Here is a 17,999-nt window from a genome sequence, read left to right as displayed (position 1 = left end):
GCACCATAGAAGTGTCAGAGGTCTTGCAGAGGAGGGTCTCTCCATTCTGTAGAAGTGGCTGACTCAAATATTATAGCCTTTTGCTTCAAGAGCTCTGTAGAATTATTAATTGTACCACTTCACATGTCCCACACACTGATGTATAGGTAGTTGTGCACAGACTACTTCTGGAAAGTTAAAAAGGAAGTGACAGCATTTAGTTTCTAGTACACACGTTAAGAATTTGGTTTCATCTGAGCTATAACGTTGTTTTTCAGATGCTGGCTTTGGTACTACAAGTGGAGGAGCGTTTGGAACATCAGCCTTTGGGTCGAACAATAATACTGGAGGCCTCTTCGGGAGTACTCAGACAAAACCAGGTACTGTTGTGTTATGGTTGTAGTGGAATGCAATCCTTGAAAGAAGGATTTTATTAAAGTGTGTGGGGGGGGAACAAACCCAAGCAACCATCAAGAAAAGCAACAACAAAAAACCACCCCCAAAATCCCCAAAACAACAAAAAACCACCCTGAAAAAACCCAAGCAATTGATGATTGCAAAAGATTAATAGTCTGTTTTTGTCTTCAGGAGGATTATTTGGTTCGACTACATTTAATCAGCCAGCCACCTCCTCCACAAGCACTGGCTTTGGGTTTGGAACATCAACTGGGACGTCAAATAGCCTGTTTGGAACTACCAGCACTGGCGGAGGCCTCTTCTCATCCCAAAATAATGCCTTTGCACAGAATAAGCCAGCTGGGTTTGGAAGTGAGTAAAACTGCTGCATCTCTCTTGAGCATTGCTTATTTTCTTTGATTGAAGGGCACAGAACGTTGGATGTACATGTGGATCTGGTACAAGTATTAATGCAGGGTTTTGGTGGTTTTTTTTCTCCTGAAGGATATAGTGACGTTATTGTGGTCCACAGTAGCCAAGAGTGAGCCTGATAGGCTACAAAATCTGTAGCTGCGATTCTAGCCGTGAGTTTTAAAATAAGTTGAAAAAGGTGGTTGGCTGGCATTTTCTGTTCTTAAATACCTTTTATTGCTGCTTGATTTTAGCTTTTTATTCTGCTGTTGTAGAGCAGTTATAGTTGGTTTCGCTTCTGGCACTAGAATGCTTGAAATGCCTCTTAAACTCTACTGTAATTCCCCAAAGCAGAAGCAACTGCTTGCAGACCCTTATGAGAAGAGACAAGAAACCTCATTGGTTCCCTTTATACATGTAATTTTCTTAGCATTGTCAGGACTAGAATGAAACTGGCTGCTGTGGTTATTCTAGTGTTTCCTGGGGTGGTGAGTTAGGGGCAGTCTTCTACAGCAGAACATTGCATTATCAGACTATAGGTTTTCCAGCTCTGCTGTAAAAAAAAAAAATTTTTTTCTAGCAGTTTCTTCCATTTCCAAACTATTTTGTAATTTGAATAAAATATTTGGTTTAAGTTTTAAAATTCAGGTTTGTTTTAGTACTGATGTTTTTATTTATTTATTTATTTTAAGACTTTGGAACTAGTACCAGCAGTGGAGGTCTCTTTGGAACCACTAACACTACTTCCAATCCTTTTGGGAGTACATCTGGCTCTCTTTTTGGCCCAACTAGTTTTACTGCTGCTCCAACTGGCACAACTATTAAGTTTAATGTAAGTTCTGTTTTTTCTTCTTAATCAAGCCTGTTTACTGTAGGAAGCATTACATTTTGCAGTTACTTGGTAAAGTACTGTCTTGGTCACTGAGCTGAAAAAAAAAAAAGAGTAGTTCATATGGAAGTATGTAGTGTTTGGAAATTATTTGAAAAAATCCCCTTTCATGGAACTGTTGCAGTGGAAATAGGATGTATAATTAAATGCAAAGAACTAGCATTTTTTTAATTCTGAATTTGACAGACTTCTCAAACATGGTGAAGTAATGCACTATCTAGACTTGCTAGGTTTACAGCTGTGTGAAAGCTGAAGAGGTAAAGCAGCTCTTAAAATTGAGCCTTCTCAGGAAGGTAGGAAGTGCCACAGAATGCTGGGTGATCAATGCTAAATGCTGACAGCAATACGGGTTAAAGATGTCTTGGAATGGGTCAAAAGAAATTCAATTCTCTTACAAGTCAGCATGGCTTTGGAAACGTAAAATGAAATGTGAAGACTGATCCCTTGTGTTTTCTGGGTGAGTTCCCTTTAAGAAAGGGTTGAATAACATCTTGAAAGTTCTGTGGCAGTTGAAAATGGAGGGTGGCTCAGAAAAGAAGCCATCATGGAAATGGGGTAGCTGATATCTGCTTGAAGGAGGTATTCTTTTTCGCAAATAATTGTTCAGGCAAATCTCGGCTCTCAATTTCTAGATTGAGCTGATTTAACAGACTGAGGCTTTGTTATTTCGGGACATAGACAAAACTGTGATGATAACTTGGGCAGTCTGAGTGCCGTTGATGTGTATTTTCATAGTGCAGTTAAAAAAAAAAAAAAGGTGGGATAATGAAATCCATGCATAGCTAGAGGATTTGTATCACAAATTTAGGTAAACTACTTCTAAAGTGAAACCAAAAAAGGAATTGCACTGCGGGTTTTTTGAGTGTTACTAGGGTAATTTCCACTACTGATTGTCACTAAACATGCCTCATCACTGGGTGAGGCCACAGCTGTACAGGTAACAGTAATACACTGCTTCAGGTCCTGTGCTAAAGTTAGGTTTTAACGGCATCTGCCGAGAGAGTGCTAACTGTGTTAACAAAAGTCTATCTGGATTTTAAATTTGATGTCTTAACCTCTTCTCTTGCAGCCACCAACCGGTACAGATACTATGGTGAAATCTGGAGTTAGCACTAACATCAATACCAAGCACCAATGTATTACTGCTATGAAAGAATATGAAAGCAAATCTCTTGAGGTTAGTCAGTGGGTGTTCAAACATGCTTATCTTGTTCAGCTGTTGTTAGTGTTGGTTTAATACAGCTTTTTTTGACTTTAGTAAGTATCTTCTATGCTCATTAATATGAGTACAACCTTCAATATCTGCATCACTCACAGAAGAGAGCTATCATCAAGTAAAACACTTAATGCAATTAATATGGCGATGCGTTTGTTTTTAAGTGGTCAACGCTGCAGTTTTTGAAGAGCTGAAATTCCATCTCACCATATACCAGAAGGGTGAGAGATCCTGTTGGGAGCAATCCTGCACTGCTGAGATAATAGCAGAATCTCAGACAGAACTCAGAGTTCTTTAATACAAACTAGTGTTCCCAGGGATTTAACCTGAAGCCTTTCTGTTTAAGTTGACTTATTTGATACTTCAAAACAGGTCTTCTACTCAAAAGATCTGAAAAAGCTCTGGGAAACACAGTTGAAGCCCAAACATGAACCTAAGTTTAGGTCTTGTTTATGGCATCCTTCTTTTTAAAAATGTAGGTGTTACAGCTTTTCTTGATACCCTCATCTTGGTGTAGGCTTGAATGCTTTGTAAACATGCTAATGACACTGTTCTAACCTCACCCTGTGTAAAAAGAATGTGTAAAGAGAACTGGGTTTTCATTTACTAGGAACTTCGTTTGGAAGACTACCAGGCAAATAGGAAGGGGCCGTCAAATCCTGTAGGAGCAGGAGCAGCTGCAGGCTTGTTCGGGTCTTCTACTGCTACATCAAGTACAGCTACAGGACTTTTTGGCTCTTCTACTACTAACACAGGCTTTTCATATGGACAGAATAAAACTGCTTTTGGAACCAGTGAGTACTGCCTGTCCCCTGTCATTGCTGTGACTGGATACGCAAATATTCTGTTAAGCTATTTAAAATTCTGTAATGAAAAAAAGATGAGGAAACATTGGTGTGAGCTCAGACTTTTACTAGTTGTATTGTCAACATTCAATAATCAGGTTCTTTGCCATAGAAATCTCTATTTACTTACTCTTCAGGGATTGCAGACTTCCTCTGCATCTCCCAAGTTTTGCTGGAAGACAGTTCATTGGAGCGTCTGGCTAGTCAGCTAGTTCACATGAGCGAGTAAAACAATTTGAAGTAAAACCACCAGGATATTGCTAATGATCAGTAGTGTGATGGCATCAGCTGGTTAATGGTGAAGTCAAGATTTTACTTCTGCTAATGAGCAAACATAAATTCCCTGGAAATGGACAAGTTAATTTATAGTAGCCTCACTAGACTCTGCCAGGAGCTTTTCTTCACAGTAGATCAGGGTTAGGATGTGGACCTGTTATATGTCCTGCCATCCTGGTTTCACACTATCCATTTTGGCATCCTTGGTCAAAAAGTAAAAGCCAGGTATGAAGTAACTAATTTACATAAGTGTTTGTATGTCTGGTAGTTGCAGGTCAGTTGGGCTAACCAGTTAGTGGACCTTTTTGAACTTAGCATAAAGCAAATAGTGCTGAAAAGTTCAATCACAAATTCTATTTTTACTAGTTTCTGCTGCAAACCTAAAAGTAAGTAGATATTTGTATATGTGGCATTAGACTATAAACAGAAGATCAAAATCCTACGGTCTGTAGTAACAGAAGCGATTATCTGCTGTAAGAAAGGCTGTACTGTCTTGGGTTAGAATTGTGCCTGTCCTTAGTGATGGGTACTGCTGGCCTTAATCTCTGGGCTTGTTTGAGGCCTGTGGGGGTTGATCTGAGCTGCTATCCTTGAGAAAGATCAACATACAGGTGGCCATATTCCTCTCCACCCTGCGAAGGTATGGTTCATTAAAATACAGGGACTGCCCAACCTGGCAGCTTTGCTGGGCTTCGTGTATTTCTTGTGGAGTCAACTCCAAAGAAAGCACCTAGTTCTGCAGAGATAGCAATGGCAGTTGTGAGAAGGAGCAAGAGCTCTTGTCTGTGCATATACCGTTATTACCACATGTAAACAGCCCTTTTGCTTTGCGGAGAAAAAGGGAGATGATATTTGAAGTTCAGGTAGAAGTTTCTGTAGTAGTAATTGTGTGGGTTATAGAACAGAACTGCTGTGCAGGGCATTGGCTGCCTGCCTCTTGCCCAGTGAGCCCTTTTCAGGTGCTCATGGTACAGTTTTCTTTGTACGGTGAAGAACAAACTGATCATATAAAAGGTGGTAACTTTTTGGTCAGATCTATCTGTGAGGTAAACAGGCTGGTAATTCCTCGGTGTTATGCTCACAATGACTTTAGGACAAGGAGAATCTGATGAATTACCTAATATGAACTACTTCCATCTGAACGCAGATGCTGTGCTGTGTTGATGACACGGGGTGTTTTGCTTTTCCATTGAGTTGAAGTGTCTTTTCTCCTGTTTGAATGTGCCAGGTGTGGAAATGTAGTGGGTTTGGATAAATCCTTGAGGGGTTTTTAACCAATGTGTTTATATGTCGTAGGTACAACTGGTTTTGGAACAGGAACAACAGGGGGTCTTTTTGGTCAACAATCTCAAACTACAAGTCTGTTTAACAAACCATTTGGTCAAGCCACAACAACGCAGAACACTGGTTTTTCTTTTGGCAATACCACTCTAGGACAGCCGAACACAAACACAATGGTAAGACAAATTGTTTGAACCCTTAAAGGTGTAAGTTGTGGTATAGCTACTCTAGCTAGACACAAGAGGCTGTGGTACGGTGATTTAGATCTTCCTCAAATTGTAGTACAGCTTCATAAAACTAGGATGCAAAGCTTCGAACGCTGCTCTCTGAGCTAGCAGCTTCTTACCAGTCAGAATTTTTTGTTTATGATAATTGGACAGCAATACAGCTTGTAACAAATAACTTTTCCCATACCCTTCTTGAAGCAGTGTGCTCTCTCTATCAATTCAAGTATTTCTGATCATGTTCACATGGATAATATAATTCCATTATTAACATTCTGTGGGAATTCATTAACAATTCTGTACTTTCTGGCAACTAATGACCAGCAGTCATGGGTTCTTTTGATAGAAATATGCTACATAGCTGTAACTTGTTGCATAGCTAGGGAATTTGGCTCCAAATGTACTATATTCTTTCTGAATATGTTGTGACTTCTCCCAGAACACCCTGTGAAATGTTTCTTATCCATCTCCCTCACTCAAAGTGATGAAGAAATTCCAATATCCTTTTAAGCTTGGAGCATAAGTTCTTGGTTTTTTTTTTTATTTCCTTTTTGTAACTAACTTCTTGGAGAATGACTAAAGCTTCTGAAATGCTTTTCACCACCTTCTTCCCCCAGCAAAAACGGTAGTATTATAGCATCATTTTATTAACTGACTTTGTGTGTTAGCTCTGTTATCATCAGTGCTAGACTTCGAAAAGCGTTGCAACAGTATCTTAACCTAGTTCCTGTTTATAGGGTCTCTTTGGGGTAACCCAGCCCTCACAGCCTGGAGGCCTTTTTGGAACAGCTGCCAATACAAATGCTGGTACTGGATTTGGAACCGGAACTGGTCTTTTTGGACAAGCTAACACAGGATTTGGTGTTGGCGGTTCGGTATGTCTGTACCTTAACAATAAAAAAAATAAAGGAAAATAAAAACAGATGGCTTAGAGTCCTGTTCCTGGGTTTCGACCTCATGAAAGTTGCATTGTCTTAAGAGTTAAGATGCCTGAGATGCAAAAATCATGTGGTTTTGTTTAAACTGAAGGATACGGTATAAGCATGTGTAATAGAACTAGTGTTGCAGAAACAATTTTTTTAACAAATAATGTCTTGACTGATAGAAGACAGCAAGAGAGTCTGAACATCTCACTGCCTATAGATTGCAATAACACACCACTATTGGGAGTCTGGGTTGTGTGGTCTCAGTTGTGCTTGGTGTTAGTTCTGCTTTCTTGCCTACAGTGAAACACTTAATGCAATTATTTTAATATCAGTTTGTCAGGTTTCCAAATTCATGTTCTCTTCCTTTCAGACCCTGTTTGGTAACAAGCCTGCTGGATTTGGAACCACCACGACCAGTGCTCCCTCGTTTGGTACAACCACAGGCGGCGGGCTCTTTGGTAACAAACCAACCCTGACTTTAGGAACCAATACAAACACTTCCAATTTTGGTACATATAAAAAAAAGTGGGATTTCAATCACTTAAAACTATACTGCATATACCACACACCTGGCTGCTGAATATCATATGCTAAATGATAATGACTGTTAAAATTCTCAGGTAAGCCATGCTTCTGATGCATGTTGCTGCAGGGAAACATCTTTGATGCTGTTTTATATCTTTTGGTGGTACTCCCTGACTCAAGAAGGTAGATACTTAAGTAAAAGTACCATTCTTCCAATGAGTGCTTAAGAGAAGGTGTAACCTGTAACTGAAAACTCTTGAACAAATCAAAGAATTCATACAACATAGAGGTTTGTTAAGAGGCTGTAAATACACTATGGTTGCAAAGGAGTGCTGAAGGAAATAGGGTAAAAACAGTGATACTTGTGGCTTGATGGCAGGGATAAGGAGATCTTGCACTGGAGTGAGGATAGAATGAAACAGTCGGTTCCAGTTTAACTGGTAGCTGTTGTCTTTCATGATGTGAAGAATCAAAGTTCTGAAGAACTGCATCTTGTGTTAATGTTGGCCTCTGACACTAATGTTAGAGAACTGGTGTTAAATGAGTGTGTGATTGAGCAGGAGAAATGTGTAGTGGTAGTCTAAGTAAATGACAGTCTTCCTTCACAGGACTTCTGTTGAAGTCTGTTTTGGTTTTTTTTTTTTTCCTTCTGAATCCGAGAGCAGCAAAACTGTATTCCTGAAAGTGAGCAGGAATTAGATCCTGCTATCTGTCCTTTTTTATTTTAATATTTTAATATCAGCAATAAAGTCTAAAATGCAATTAGCCTGCCATAGCAGCCTGCCAGAATAGACAGAGGGAAGAAATTGTCAAGCTCTCAGACTGCCAGGGCAGCACCTTAGCAAGCACAGTTTCATTGTGGTGATCAGCCTTGGGCAAACTGTTACCATGGTATTTGTGAAAGTTGCTTCCAAGTCCCTCGTTCTACTGTTCTCTGAGAGCTTCATAGCCACCTTAGTTAGTGTGTTGACAGTGTTTGGTAGTGAACAATACTGATTGTAGTATGTTTTTAATTTGCCTGCATTGCTTGCAGTGGTACAGTTTATAGGAAAAATGGAGTTTGGTTGTAAGGTGTTTCTGATGTTGGTCCATGACTGCAGTTTTCTAGTTTAATTCTTTCTTTGCATACTAACCAACCATAGGATGGTTTCACAGTCTTCAGTTTAAGAACTAATCTGTCTCATGTTAGATTTGGATTGTACTCAGTTAGAATTAGAGATGTGTCTTTGAACTGTGTGCTTGTATGAATCTGAGTTGTGACCTGCTTTGTCAGTAAGAATCAGAGAAGTACGTGTGTGGTATAAATAGTATAAAATGGGATTTTTTCCTTCCAAGCAGTTGAAGAAACTTAATATATTTTATTCTGTTACCAGATACAACATCATGATGTCCATTCTGGCTTTCAGTAAAACTTTGAAAGTTTGTAACAAATTGAAAAGCTTAAGAAGGCAAACCAGTATTTTTCTGTACTGATGTTTTCAGTATTATGTTCATAACTCAAATACATTTTTTTACCATTGAAGTCCCTTCTTGCTGCTTGTCAATTTAACTTGCATTGCTGGAAACAGTGCGTGAAATTTGACCTTAACTGTGGCAGGGCTCTTTGAGCTGGTGATGCTTATTTATTTAAATCGATGGTTTTAATTTAATCTCTAATAGTGTTAGATTAACAAGCTACTGCTTCTGTTCTTGAAGGTTTTGGTGCCAACACTGCTGGAAATAGTTTGTTTGGAAATAAGCCTGCAACTGGGACTCTGGGAACTGGACTTGGAACAGGGTTTGGAACAGGTAAACAGTTTACTAGCTTATTTCATGTCAGCCTAAGCATAGTCCTCAAACTTCAGTGATAATATAGCATTGGTATTACTTGCTAACTCTAATGCAGTAAAGGCTGTAGATGTTTTAGCTTGAAGCCATGAATCTGTCTCATTACAGAGCAAAGTAGAGCTTGCTAACACCGTGCTAAGCAACCTTTTAGAAATTGTAGGCAGCATTGCTTACAGTGGTGGCTAATGGCTCAGAAAACTGGTGGTGTCTTCTGTGTTTGAAGCCTCTGGTCTGATGGCATGAGTCTTGAGTGTCTGTAGCATTCGTGGACATGTTGAATGTTTCTTGCAGTTTAATAAATAATTGATTCTTTGTTGTGGGATAAATTGGCTTATAAGTTTGTCACAGTCTTGTAGTAAATGACAGTCATCTCTCCTGCTACAGCTCTTGGGGCAGGACAGACTTCTTTATTTGGAAACACCCAGCCTAAACTTGGTGGAACACTAGGAACAGGAGCGTTTGGAGCACCAGGATTCAATACATCAACAGCTACTCTGGGCTTTGGAGCCCCTCAGCCTGCTGTCGGTAAGTGTACATTAACCCGAGTTTAATTGCTGCTTCCTCCCTTGTTTCAGATGTGCCTAAACATAGGAGCACATCCCACCCAAATGCTTTGGAGGGGAAAAAAATGTTTGAGCATCCATCTGAGGCAACTTCTGTTCTTGGTAGCAGTGGAGACCACGTTGATAACATTGTTTTGTGCTAATTATTTATATATTTTTTTAAGTAATTCAAAGTTGCTTAACATTGCTAATAATTGCAGCTATTTTAGAACTTTGTCTTTGAGATTACTAACGTATTTCCCATTGTTGAATTTGACACAGCAACAGTAGGTGCTTACAAAAAAAAAGGGGGGGGGAAATGTAGCATTAGCTTCTTCAGTAATTCCAGGTAGGAGAGCTAGAGGGATTGATTTAGCAGGTATGCTGTGCCACTGGTGAAATAAATGGTCTTTAGATTCAGACACTTGTGCTACCATTTTGTAAGTTAAAATGTCTACCACTTCCAGCAGCGTTCACCCTGTTTGGCAGATTGGAGCACTTTACGTGAATGGCATACATAACTGATGCTCTAGCCCCCTGAAGCTGCCATTTCAGGAAAATTATTTTAAACTTGGGGCGGGGGAACAACACCACACACATGGCACATGACACTATGTGGGAAGATGGGCCCAAGAGCGCTGGTTGATATTCGGGGCTCACCTCCTCTAAGCTCAGGAAATTTCCATCCCAATGAGCAGGAAGTCAGGCAAAATGACAGAAGGCCTGTGTGGATGAATGAGGAGCTCCCAGTAAAGCTCAAACACAAAAAGGAAGCATACAGGAGGTGGAAGCAGGGGCAGGTAGTCTGGGAAGAATACAGAGACATTGTCCAAGCATGTGGGGATGGGCTTAGGAAAGCCAAAGCCCCACTGGAACTGAATCTGCCCAGGGATGTCAAAGGCAACAAGGAGCACTTCTGTTAAGTGTACAGGTGACAAAAGGAAGAGTAGGGGTGGCTGATTTGCCTGAGGGTCATGTGGCCATCCAGATGGATCTTGGTGAGCTGGAGAAAGAGGCTGGCAGGAATCTCATGAAGTTCAACAAAGAGAATTGCAAAGTCCTGGCCCTAGAGAGGAACAACCCCGGGCACCAGTACAGGCTGGGGGCCACCTGGCTGGGAAGAAGCTTTGCAGAGAAGGCTGGGGGTGGTCCTGGTGAACACCAAGTTGACCACGAGCCAGCAATGTGCCCTCGTGGCAAAGGTGGCCGATGGTGTCCTGCGTTGCATTAGGAGGAGGGAGGTGATCCTTCCCCTGTGCTCAGCACTGCTGAGGCTCCCCTGGAGTGCTGTGTCCAGTGCTGGGCTACCCAGCATGAGACACAAGGGCCACGAAGAGGCTGGAGCTTCTCTGCTATGAGGAAAGGCTGAGAGAGCTGGGGTTGTTCAGCCTGGAGAAGAGAAGGTTCCAGGGACACCTTATAGCAGCCTTAGTAGTACCTAGTAGTACCTAGAGGGGGCCTACAAGAAAGCTGGAGAGGGGACTTTTTACAAGGGTGTAGTGATAGGACATGGGGTAATGGCTTTAAACTGAAAGAGGATAGATTTAGATCAGATGTAAGGAAGAAGTTCTTCCCTGTGAGGGTGGTGAGGCGCTGGCACAGGTTGCCCAGAGAGGTTGTGGATGCCCTGTCCCTGGAAGTGTTCAAGGCCAGGTTGGATGGGGCTTTGAGCAATCTGGTCTAGTGGAAGGTGTCGCTGCCCATGGCAGGGGGGTTGGAATGAGATGATCTTCAAGGTCCCTTCCAACCCAAACCATTTTGTGATTCTATGATGATTTGATGAAAAAGGTGACCTTCAGATGTACCTCCAGCCTTGCTGGTCTGTGATCCTGTGAACACCCCTCAAAGTAACTTCATATACTAGTTATGACAGGCAAAATGTGGTTGAGGGGAGCTACGTTCTTGTCATGATGAAATACTCTCATCGGTGTGTTGCAGTCATTTGTCTTGCTTCCATCATACTTCTATATTTGTTATGCTTGGCCCTCCCTTGATGTAACTCTACAGATTATTCAAGTATTGGCTTTTTAGGCAATGCCTGCAGTGGGGCAGCATAAGGAGGGGTCTCGCTGGTTAAGGTATGCTCAGTTAAACCAGCTTTTGATCTGGGAAGAACCAGTTGTCTCAAACTCTACGCTTGACTTCCTTGTAGACTTTGTCTGACAGTAAGCCTTTGTTTCTCAGAGCAATTTTGTTGTTCTTTGGGAAGGCATAGGTTCAATCTGGTTTTCTTGGAATTAGGTTGCTTTAGGTTGCTCAAAACACTTCATAGTGTGAACACTTAGAGTATTTTAATGGGAATTAAAATTAGATGCTAGAAGATGGAGAGATAAAACTGAGGCCTTTGTTGCAGAGAGGACTCTAGACCTGTAAGTTTGATTGCTGTAGCAAGAGTATCGAAACTTTGCATCACAGTTTTGTGGGGGGGTTTTTTGTTTGTTTGTTTGTTTTCTTCTTAAAAGATGTTTCAGAAGTCAAACTTATTAGTTAAAGGTTTTGGCAGGCCAGGCTCATTCTACTGATGTGTAGCTTTCCATGCCCTCAGCTTTTGACTGATAAAAACTTGTTGAATGTGGTTGCAAATTCTAATGGAGGAACAGAGTCTGATTTCTTCCATCAGACTGCTGCAGAAATGGTGACTAAAGAGCAGGGGAAAGGAATGCTGAAGTTTGTATAGAAATTTGGATTCCTGTGAGGGGATCCTCTGATTGAAAGGATGTCTTTTCTACCTACCTTGGTTTTATTAGTAAAACTGTTTAGATGCTAAAAATTTGTCTTTTTATAGCACTGACAGACCCAAATGCATCAGCTGCCCAGCAAGCCGTCCTTCAGCAGCATCTCAATAGCTTAACTTACTCACCCTTTGGAGATTCTCCACTCTTCAGAAACCCCATGTCAGACCCGAAGAAGAAAGAAGAGGTAAGTGCACGTAAACATTTAACTTGCTTTCTGGGTAAGATTTGAAATGACTTTAATGTATGTTTTATGCTCACTATCTTCATTGAAGTATGCAGTGAGCAGCAAATAAGTTGTCATCTGTATATTCATATTGGTGCAGTGGCTTTTTATGCTCTCCAGGATGCAAACTGCTTTTACTGTGGCTTTGTTTACTGCTTTTGAGCACATCAGAGCCTTGGCTTTGGAGTTCTTGTTATGCTCAATGCTGCTAGTTGAGAATAAAGATGGGTAATTGTCTATGCTTGGAATATTTTTAGTGCTTAGCTTGAGCTTTGCTTATGACTTCTTTTATGACAGTCTCTGACAAACCATACCCTGTTGGTTTGTTTTAAAAGACAACAGAAGAAATATTTTTCAGTCTTTTTAAGTGTTAAGGGAGGTTTCTAAATGGCTGCTGCCCATGGGTGGATTGCAGGGGCTAGAGATTTCTCCTGCCCAACTGCTGGAGCCCAGCAGTGTATGCCCAGAGACCCAGGGGGTCTCCTTCCCAGGCTGATGGACATGGCTGTTGCTTTCCCGTTTGCAGGCACAGTCAGTTGTGAAGCTCAGTACGTATCCCAGACGCACACGCACAGAGTACACTGACACAGCTGGCTGCGCAGCCACAGACAAGGCACTGCCTTCGGCAGCACCCACATGTAACACTACCAGGACTCCTGTAAAACATAAGCATATATAGCCATGTCCCCTTCCTTCTCCTTGGTTGATAACAGTTGAAGTTCCCAAGTGAAAGCACACGTGGTCACACTCTCTAGACTCACCCACACATTCATGGATCCCTCGAGCATTAGCGTGGTCCCTCTGTCCATCTGATAGCCTTGCCCAGAACTTGATCCCTATTACCTGCTCCAAAGAGCAGGCTAGTCCAGCTTGTTGGTTGCTGCAATAAGATGCACACACTCACATGCTCATTTCCTGGGCACCCTGTGCTCACAGATCCCTTGATACCAGCACAAGTCCTCTGCCTCTTCGATAGTCCCTGCCAGGACCCAGGGCCTCCTACTTGTGGGCAAGTCCAACTTGAAGCTTGCTAGTGAATTGCACACGCAAATCCACACACACGTGAGGTTTGGGGATGATGTAGGTGCTCTGCCTGTCCCTTACTGCCAGCAGCTGTCACCCAGGCACATGGGCCAGAGAGCTGTGGTCTTGTTCCAGTAGATGTTGCTGAGACCTTCACTCACCCTAGTAGTCCCCAGTAGCTACACCTGGGATGCACACTGGTCCCATCCCAGGGGCTGGAGCAGAGACCTTCCTCTGCTCCAGGCACTGGGGCTTCCTCTTGCTCCAGCTGCTGGTGCCACTGGCCCAGGGTGCCCACATGCCTGACAGTAGCTGTCCCCACATTCACTCAGCCTGGGCAGGAGGTCCAGGCTGGCCCTCTCCAAAGCTGTGCCTGTAGTTTCTTAATAGCCCATCAGTGAGTGACTGGAGACTTTTGGTCTTTGGCATTGTTTCCGTTACCTGTTGTACACCAGTTTTGTGTCTCTGGTTTTGTTTATTGCTTCCCCCTTTACTTATTGTCTCCTTTGCATTTAAAAGGTCCTTGACTGGATAGCCTTAACAAAGCAGGCACTCTCACTGTCCACAAACCCTTACAATAAGTGGTATGAAAATTCCAATTCTACATCTTTTTGTTTCAGAGGCTGAAACCAACTAACCCAGCAGCTCAGAAGGCCTTGACGACACCCACCCACTACAAACTGACTCCGCGTCCAGCGACCAGAGTGCGACCAAAAGCTTTGCAGTCAGCTGGCTCTGCTAAATCTCATCTCTTTGATGGTCTTGATGATGACGAGCCATCCCTATCCAATGGTGCATTCATGCCAAAGTTAGTTTTTCTTTTGTGTATGTTGCAGGGAGGAGGTGGTGCAAGAATCTTCTGATCAGATTAAGTAAAATCCTGTATAGTTTCCTGAATTCCATGACTGTTTTGTGACCTGGTTCAAATATGAATAGCAATAACAGGTTTTGTGTAAAATTTGAATAGAAATGTTTTCTGTAGAGGAGATGAAAGTTGTCAGCTTAAACTGTTCAAGTCAAATAAGCTGTAAAATGAGGTCATCCCATGGTTGGAGCAAAGCTTGTATAAAGTCAATTAGGAATATTACAAGGAAAGCTTGTACAGCATAATATTTTCTTCTTCAGAAGTGGAAGTGTCATTAGGTTTGCTAATGCACTCAGTATGAAGGCAGATTTCTGACATTTCCGTAGCCTAGCACTGGTCCTATTTCAGATACACAGATGTTTCCGTGAGAAATTAATAAAAATGCTGTGGATCTACCCTACTGAAGCTTTTGGTTTCAGTCTTCAAGAGCACCAGTGGCATTCAAATTGAAAAGGGGTTTGGAAAGCTTTGGTTTTTAGTTAAAAACAACGAAAAACAACCTTTGGAGAAAGATGCATCAATCATTGAAAGTACTTCTGAGCATAGGCTTTTAAAAAACATTTTGTAACTTTTGTGAACTTGGTTTGTCTTTAATTTAGCCTGAACCATCTGTTCACTTTCCAGGGAGAGAGCAGAGTATGGAATTACTCAGTGTTTTACTGAAAACCACCAAATGAACAAAAGATCAGAACAAAGGGATACTTAGACTGCTTTGAGTGTAACTGGCATAGATGTTCAGTGATCTTCAGACGCCAGGCAGTGAACCCTGGCCTGGCCATTGATTTGTTCCTAAAGTGACCCTGTAGTAAAGAATCACCTGCATTTGTGGGCCAGACTTTCTCTGTGGGGTTCTGTGCTTCTGCTGGAAAAGCGCTGTTTTGTAAAACAGATAATACTGTGGTTTACTGACCTTGGGTTTTGAAGCTTTCAATGACTTGTGCTTTTTACGCTTACTCATAAACCAAAGCCTTGAATGAAATTCCAAAAAGAGTTTTAGTATCTCAGCTACTGCAGTGCTCTTACAGAAGACTTCACATGTCCTGAGTGTGAGAACAGGTGTTATACAGCTGGTTCCTGGTCCCTGGAGCATGTGAATGAAGCATGAAATATGCATTTATGCAGTGGATATATCCAAATTTCTCTTCGGTGCTTTGTTTAGGAAGAGCATCAAAAAGTTGGTTTTGAAGAATCTCAACAGTAGCAATCTGTTCTCACCTGTTAATCGTGAAAATGAAGACCTGGCTTCTCCATCGGAGTATCCAGAGAATGGAGATAGGTATGTTGATTCATCATGCAGGTGTTTATACTTACGAGGAATGCAAACTGGTTATGCCTGTCTCTGTTATTAATAGAATAGGTAGTTATTTTCAGGGATGTCGTCTCAGTTGTTCTTTGGAAGCAGGTTGACCTATTGTGAGATTCATTTCCTCTTAAACTAGCTGTATATTTTTCCTGTGTGGTCACATACCGACTCATTCCATCCAAAATGAGGGCTTCAAAGAGGAATGACTTCTTTTCTGGATATGTGTCTCTTCATTCCCTGTAGTGAGAAAGTAGGCCATTTCTTGAGGAAGGTGATAAACCTGACCGTGAGGTGAGAAGAACTTCTGCTTAGTTCTTCTCAGTAATGTGGGAATTGCAAGGAAGCTCCACTGATCCAAATGTTGCATAATAGTAATGTATTTTCTACATATTAAAAAGAGGAGTCTCTAAGGCCCTCTCTTCGCCCCAGATGCCTGAATACCTACTTCCTCAAAAAAATCTGTGGCTGTATTTCAGATTAATTCTTTTTTTTTTTTTTTTTAATCAGAGGCTGGAAAAATTCTTGAGCAGCTCAACATTTTGATTTTATTTAAAGCTACTAGAAGTATGAACTGATTATGGGAGTGGGGAACCTTGTTTCTGATCACCTAAGTCCTGACCTGGGCAGTTCATAATGGGCAGAGGCATTTGTTAGCTGTGTTGCCAGTAGCCAGGTGCAACAGGCAGCTCTCTGAAGCTGGTGTTTTGGAGTGACTGTCACAACAATGTTCTCAATTTTGATTTGATCATGGTGCCTGCAAGACTTAATCATCCCATTCTAAAACTGTGTGTATTTTGGGCACAAAAGTCCACAGCAGCCTGCTTCATAAATCATTGAATCATTCAGTTGGAAGTGACCTTGGGAGAGGTGTCTGTTCCACAAGCAGGCTCAACACTGAATTCAGACGTGGTCATTGCAGACCTTGTCCAGTTGGGTCTCTCAAACCTCTGCAGATAGAGATTTTGCAGCCTCTCTGGGTCCCTGTTCCAACGCTTGACTGTCCTCATGGATTTCCCTGTTTTAATTTGACCGTTGTTTCTCATCCATCTGCCATGCATATCTGAAGAGTCTAACTTTTGTCTTTGGTGTTGGAAGGCTGCTATTGCACCCTCCTGAAAGCCTTTTCTCCAGACTGAGCAATGCATTTCCCTCAAGCTCTCCTCACAGGGCATGTGCTTTAGTCCCCTGACCATCGTGGTACCCCTCCCCTGGTCTTATCATTACCTTTCTTGTAGGGGGAGCCCCAGATTAGATGCAAAATGTCAGAGGTGGTCTAACAAGGGCAGAGCGAAGGGTAATAATGGCTTCTCTCAGTCTGCTTACCCTGCCATTTTTATATGAAAAGACACCAGAATTTTAACATTGACATAAGTCCCTTAGAACTAAATAATTCAACTTTATTCTTCATTTCTTCAGGTTCTTTTTGTCGGTGCCTCCTGATGAAAACCACAGACAAGATGGTGAGCGAGAGGAGGAGGAGGATCATCATGAAGTGACTAGGTTTTACACTAACCCCATTGCCAAGCCCATCCCACAGACCCCAGAGAACACTGTGCACAAACACCAGAACAGTGTGGATGATACTATTGTGGCTCTGAATATGCGGGTGGCCTTACGAAATGGTCTGGAAGGCAGCAGTGAAGATGCCTCATTTCATGATGACTCCCTTCAGGATGAGCGTGAAGAGGAGCCTGAAACAGTGCATCATGTGCATCCTGCAGGTTAGACTGGGGCGGGGGGGGGTGCGCAGTGCGCAGTAGATGTGTAGTTCCTGACAGCGCTTCATGCATGCTTCATGGAAGTTCTCTTTTGCTGTTTTAGACCCTCAGCTTTTCCTCTTCTCCTTTCCCTCCTCTTTTCTTCAGAATACAAATCTTGCTTTTCAGTCTCTTACCTAGTGCAGAAATTTTTTATGAGTCAATGAGCAATTAAATTTCATCACCCAATTTTATATTAGATTGAGGTAGTGAGATGCGTGAGAGGAGGGAGGAGGACCCAATCTGTAATTGTTCTGCAGTAGTAGGCCAAGTTGACTATCGTTCAGGAGCAGGATCTTAGAGTTAGAAATCTAATGTTTGGGGGAGTTATCAACATGCAAACTGCATTGTAGAGTTTGCCAGGAAAGGAATGGACCACAGAACATGGTTGTGTCTCTCTAGACCCATCGTGTGTGTGTTTTCAGTACTCTCAATTCCGGTCTCAGGGTTTAGTAAAACTGAAAAAGATAGAGAAGTGTGAAAATATTATGAGAGGTCTTGAGTACCTTTCCCTTAACTAAGACTTTGTAGCTGGTGAAGAGGTAGGGACATGTGTTAGGTTTTTCTTTTTAACTCATGAGTGATCTGGAGAAGGTGAAGAGGAAAAGATCTTTTCAGGTAATATGTGGCTTCTGATTAAATTAGCAGGTGACATGTTCAAAAGAAGCATCTTCAGAAACCCTAATGGATTTCAAAGATCACTAGACAAATTAGTAGATGAAAAAGCATTGGAGACTGTTAAATGTAAACGATGCT

At 41.8% G+C, this 17,999-nt stretch overlaps 1 protein-coding gene across 3 annotated transcripts in view; it reads left to right on the top strand.

Moving 5' to 3' along the window:
* The window catches only part of NUP98 (nucleoporin 98 and 96 precursor), a 40,693-nt gene that overhangs the window by 4,343 nt on the left and 18,351 nt on the right, over positions 1-17,999 (top strand). For 2 of the 3 annotated variants that reach the window (XM_030042510.2, XM_030042511.2), the window contains exons 3-16: positions 258-359; positions 568-747; positions 1,479-1,618; positions 2,745-2,852; positions 3,502-3,685; positions 5,309-5,469; positions 6,255-6,392; positions 6,814-6,952; positions 8,664-8,756; positions 9,180-9,320; positions 12,123-12,256; positions 13,939-14,126; positions 15,343-15,459; positions 16,903-17,207. In XM_030042510.2, the coding sequence (XP_029898370.1) occupies positions 258-359; positions 568-747; positions 1,479-1,618; positions 2,745-2,852; positions 3,502-3,685; positions 5,309-5,469; positions 6,255-6,392; positions 6,814-6,952; positions 8,664-8,756; positions 9,180-9,320; positions 12,123-12,256; positions 13,939-14,126; positions 15,343-15,459; positions 16,903-17,207 (2,130 nt within the window). The remainder of the gene's footprint in view (positions 1-257; positions 360-567; positions 748-1,478; positions 1,619-2,744; positions 2,853-3,501; positions 3,686-5,308; positions 5,470-6,254; positions 6,393-6,813; positions 6,953-8,663; positions 8,757-9,179; positions 9,321-12,122; positions 12,257-13,938; positions 14,127-15,342; positions 15,460-16,902; positions 17,208-17,999) is intronic. The other variant, XM_030042512.2, reaches the window with a different exon arrangement.

Source organism: Aquila chrysaetos, chromosome 19 (assembly GCF_900496995.4).
Source record: "Aquila chrysaetos chrysaetos chromosome 19, bAquChr1.4, whole genome shotgun sequence".
In the NCBI taxonomy this organism is placed as follows: Eukaryota; Metazoa; Chordata; class Aves; order Accipitriformes; family Accipitridae; genus Aquila; species Aquila chrysaetos.
Note: the sequence above shows the minus strand (reverse complement) of the source record. Positions and strands in the feature narration are given on the sequence as shown.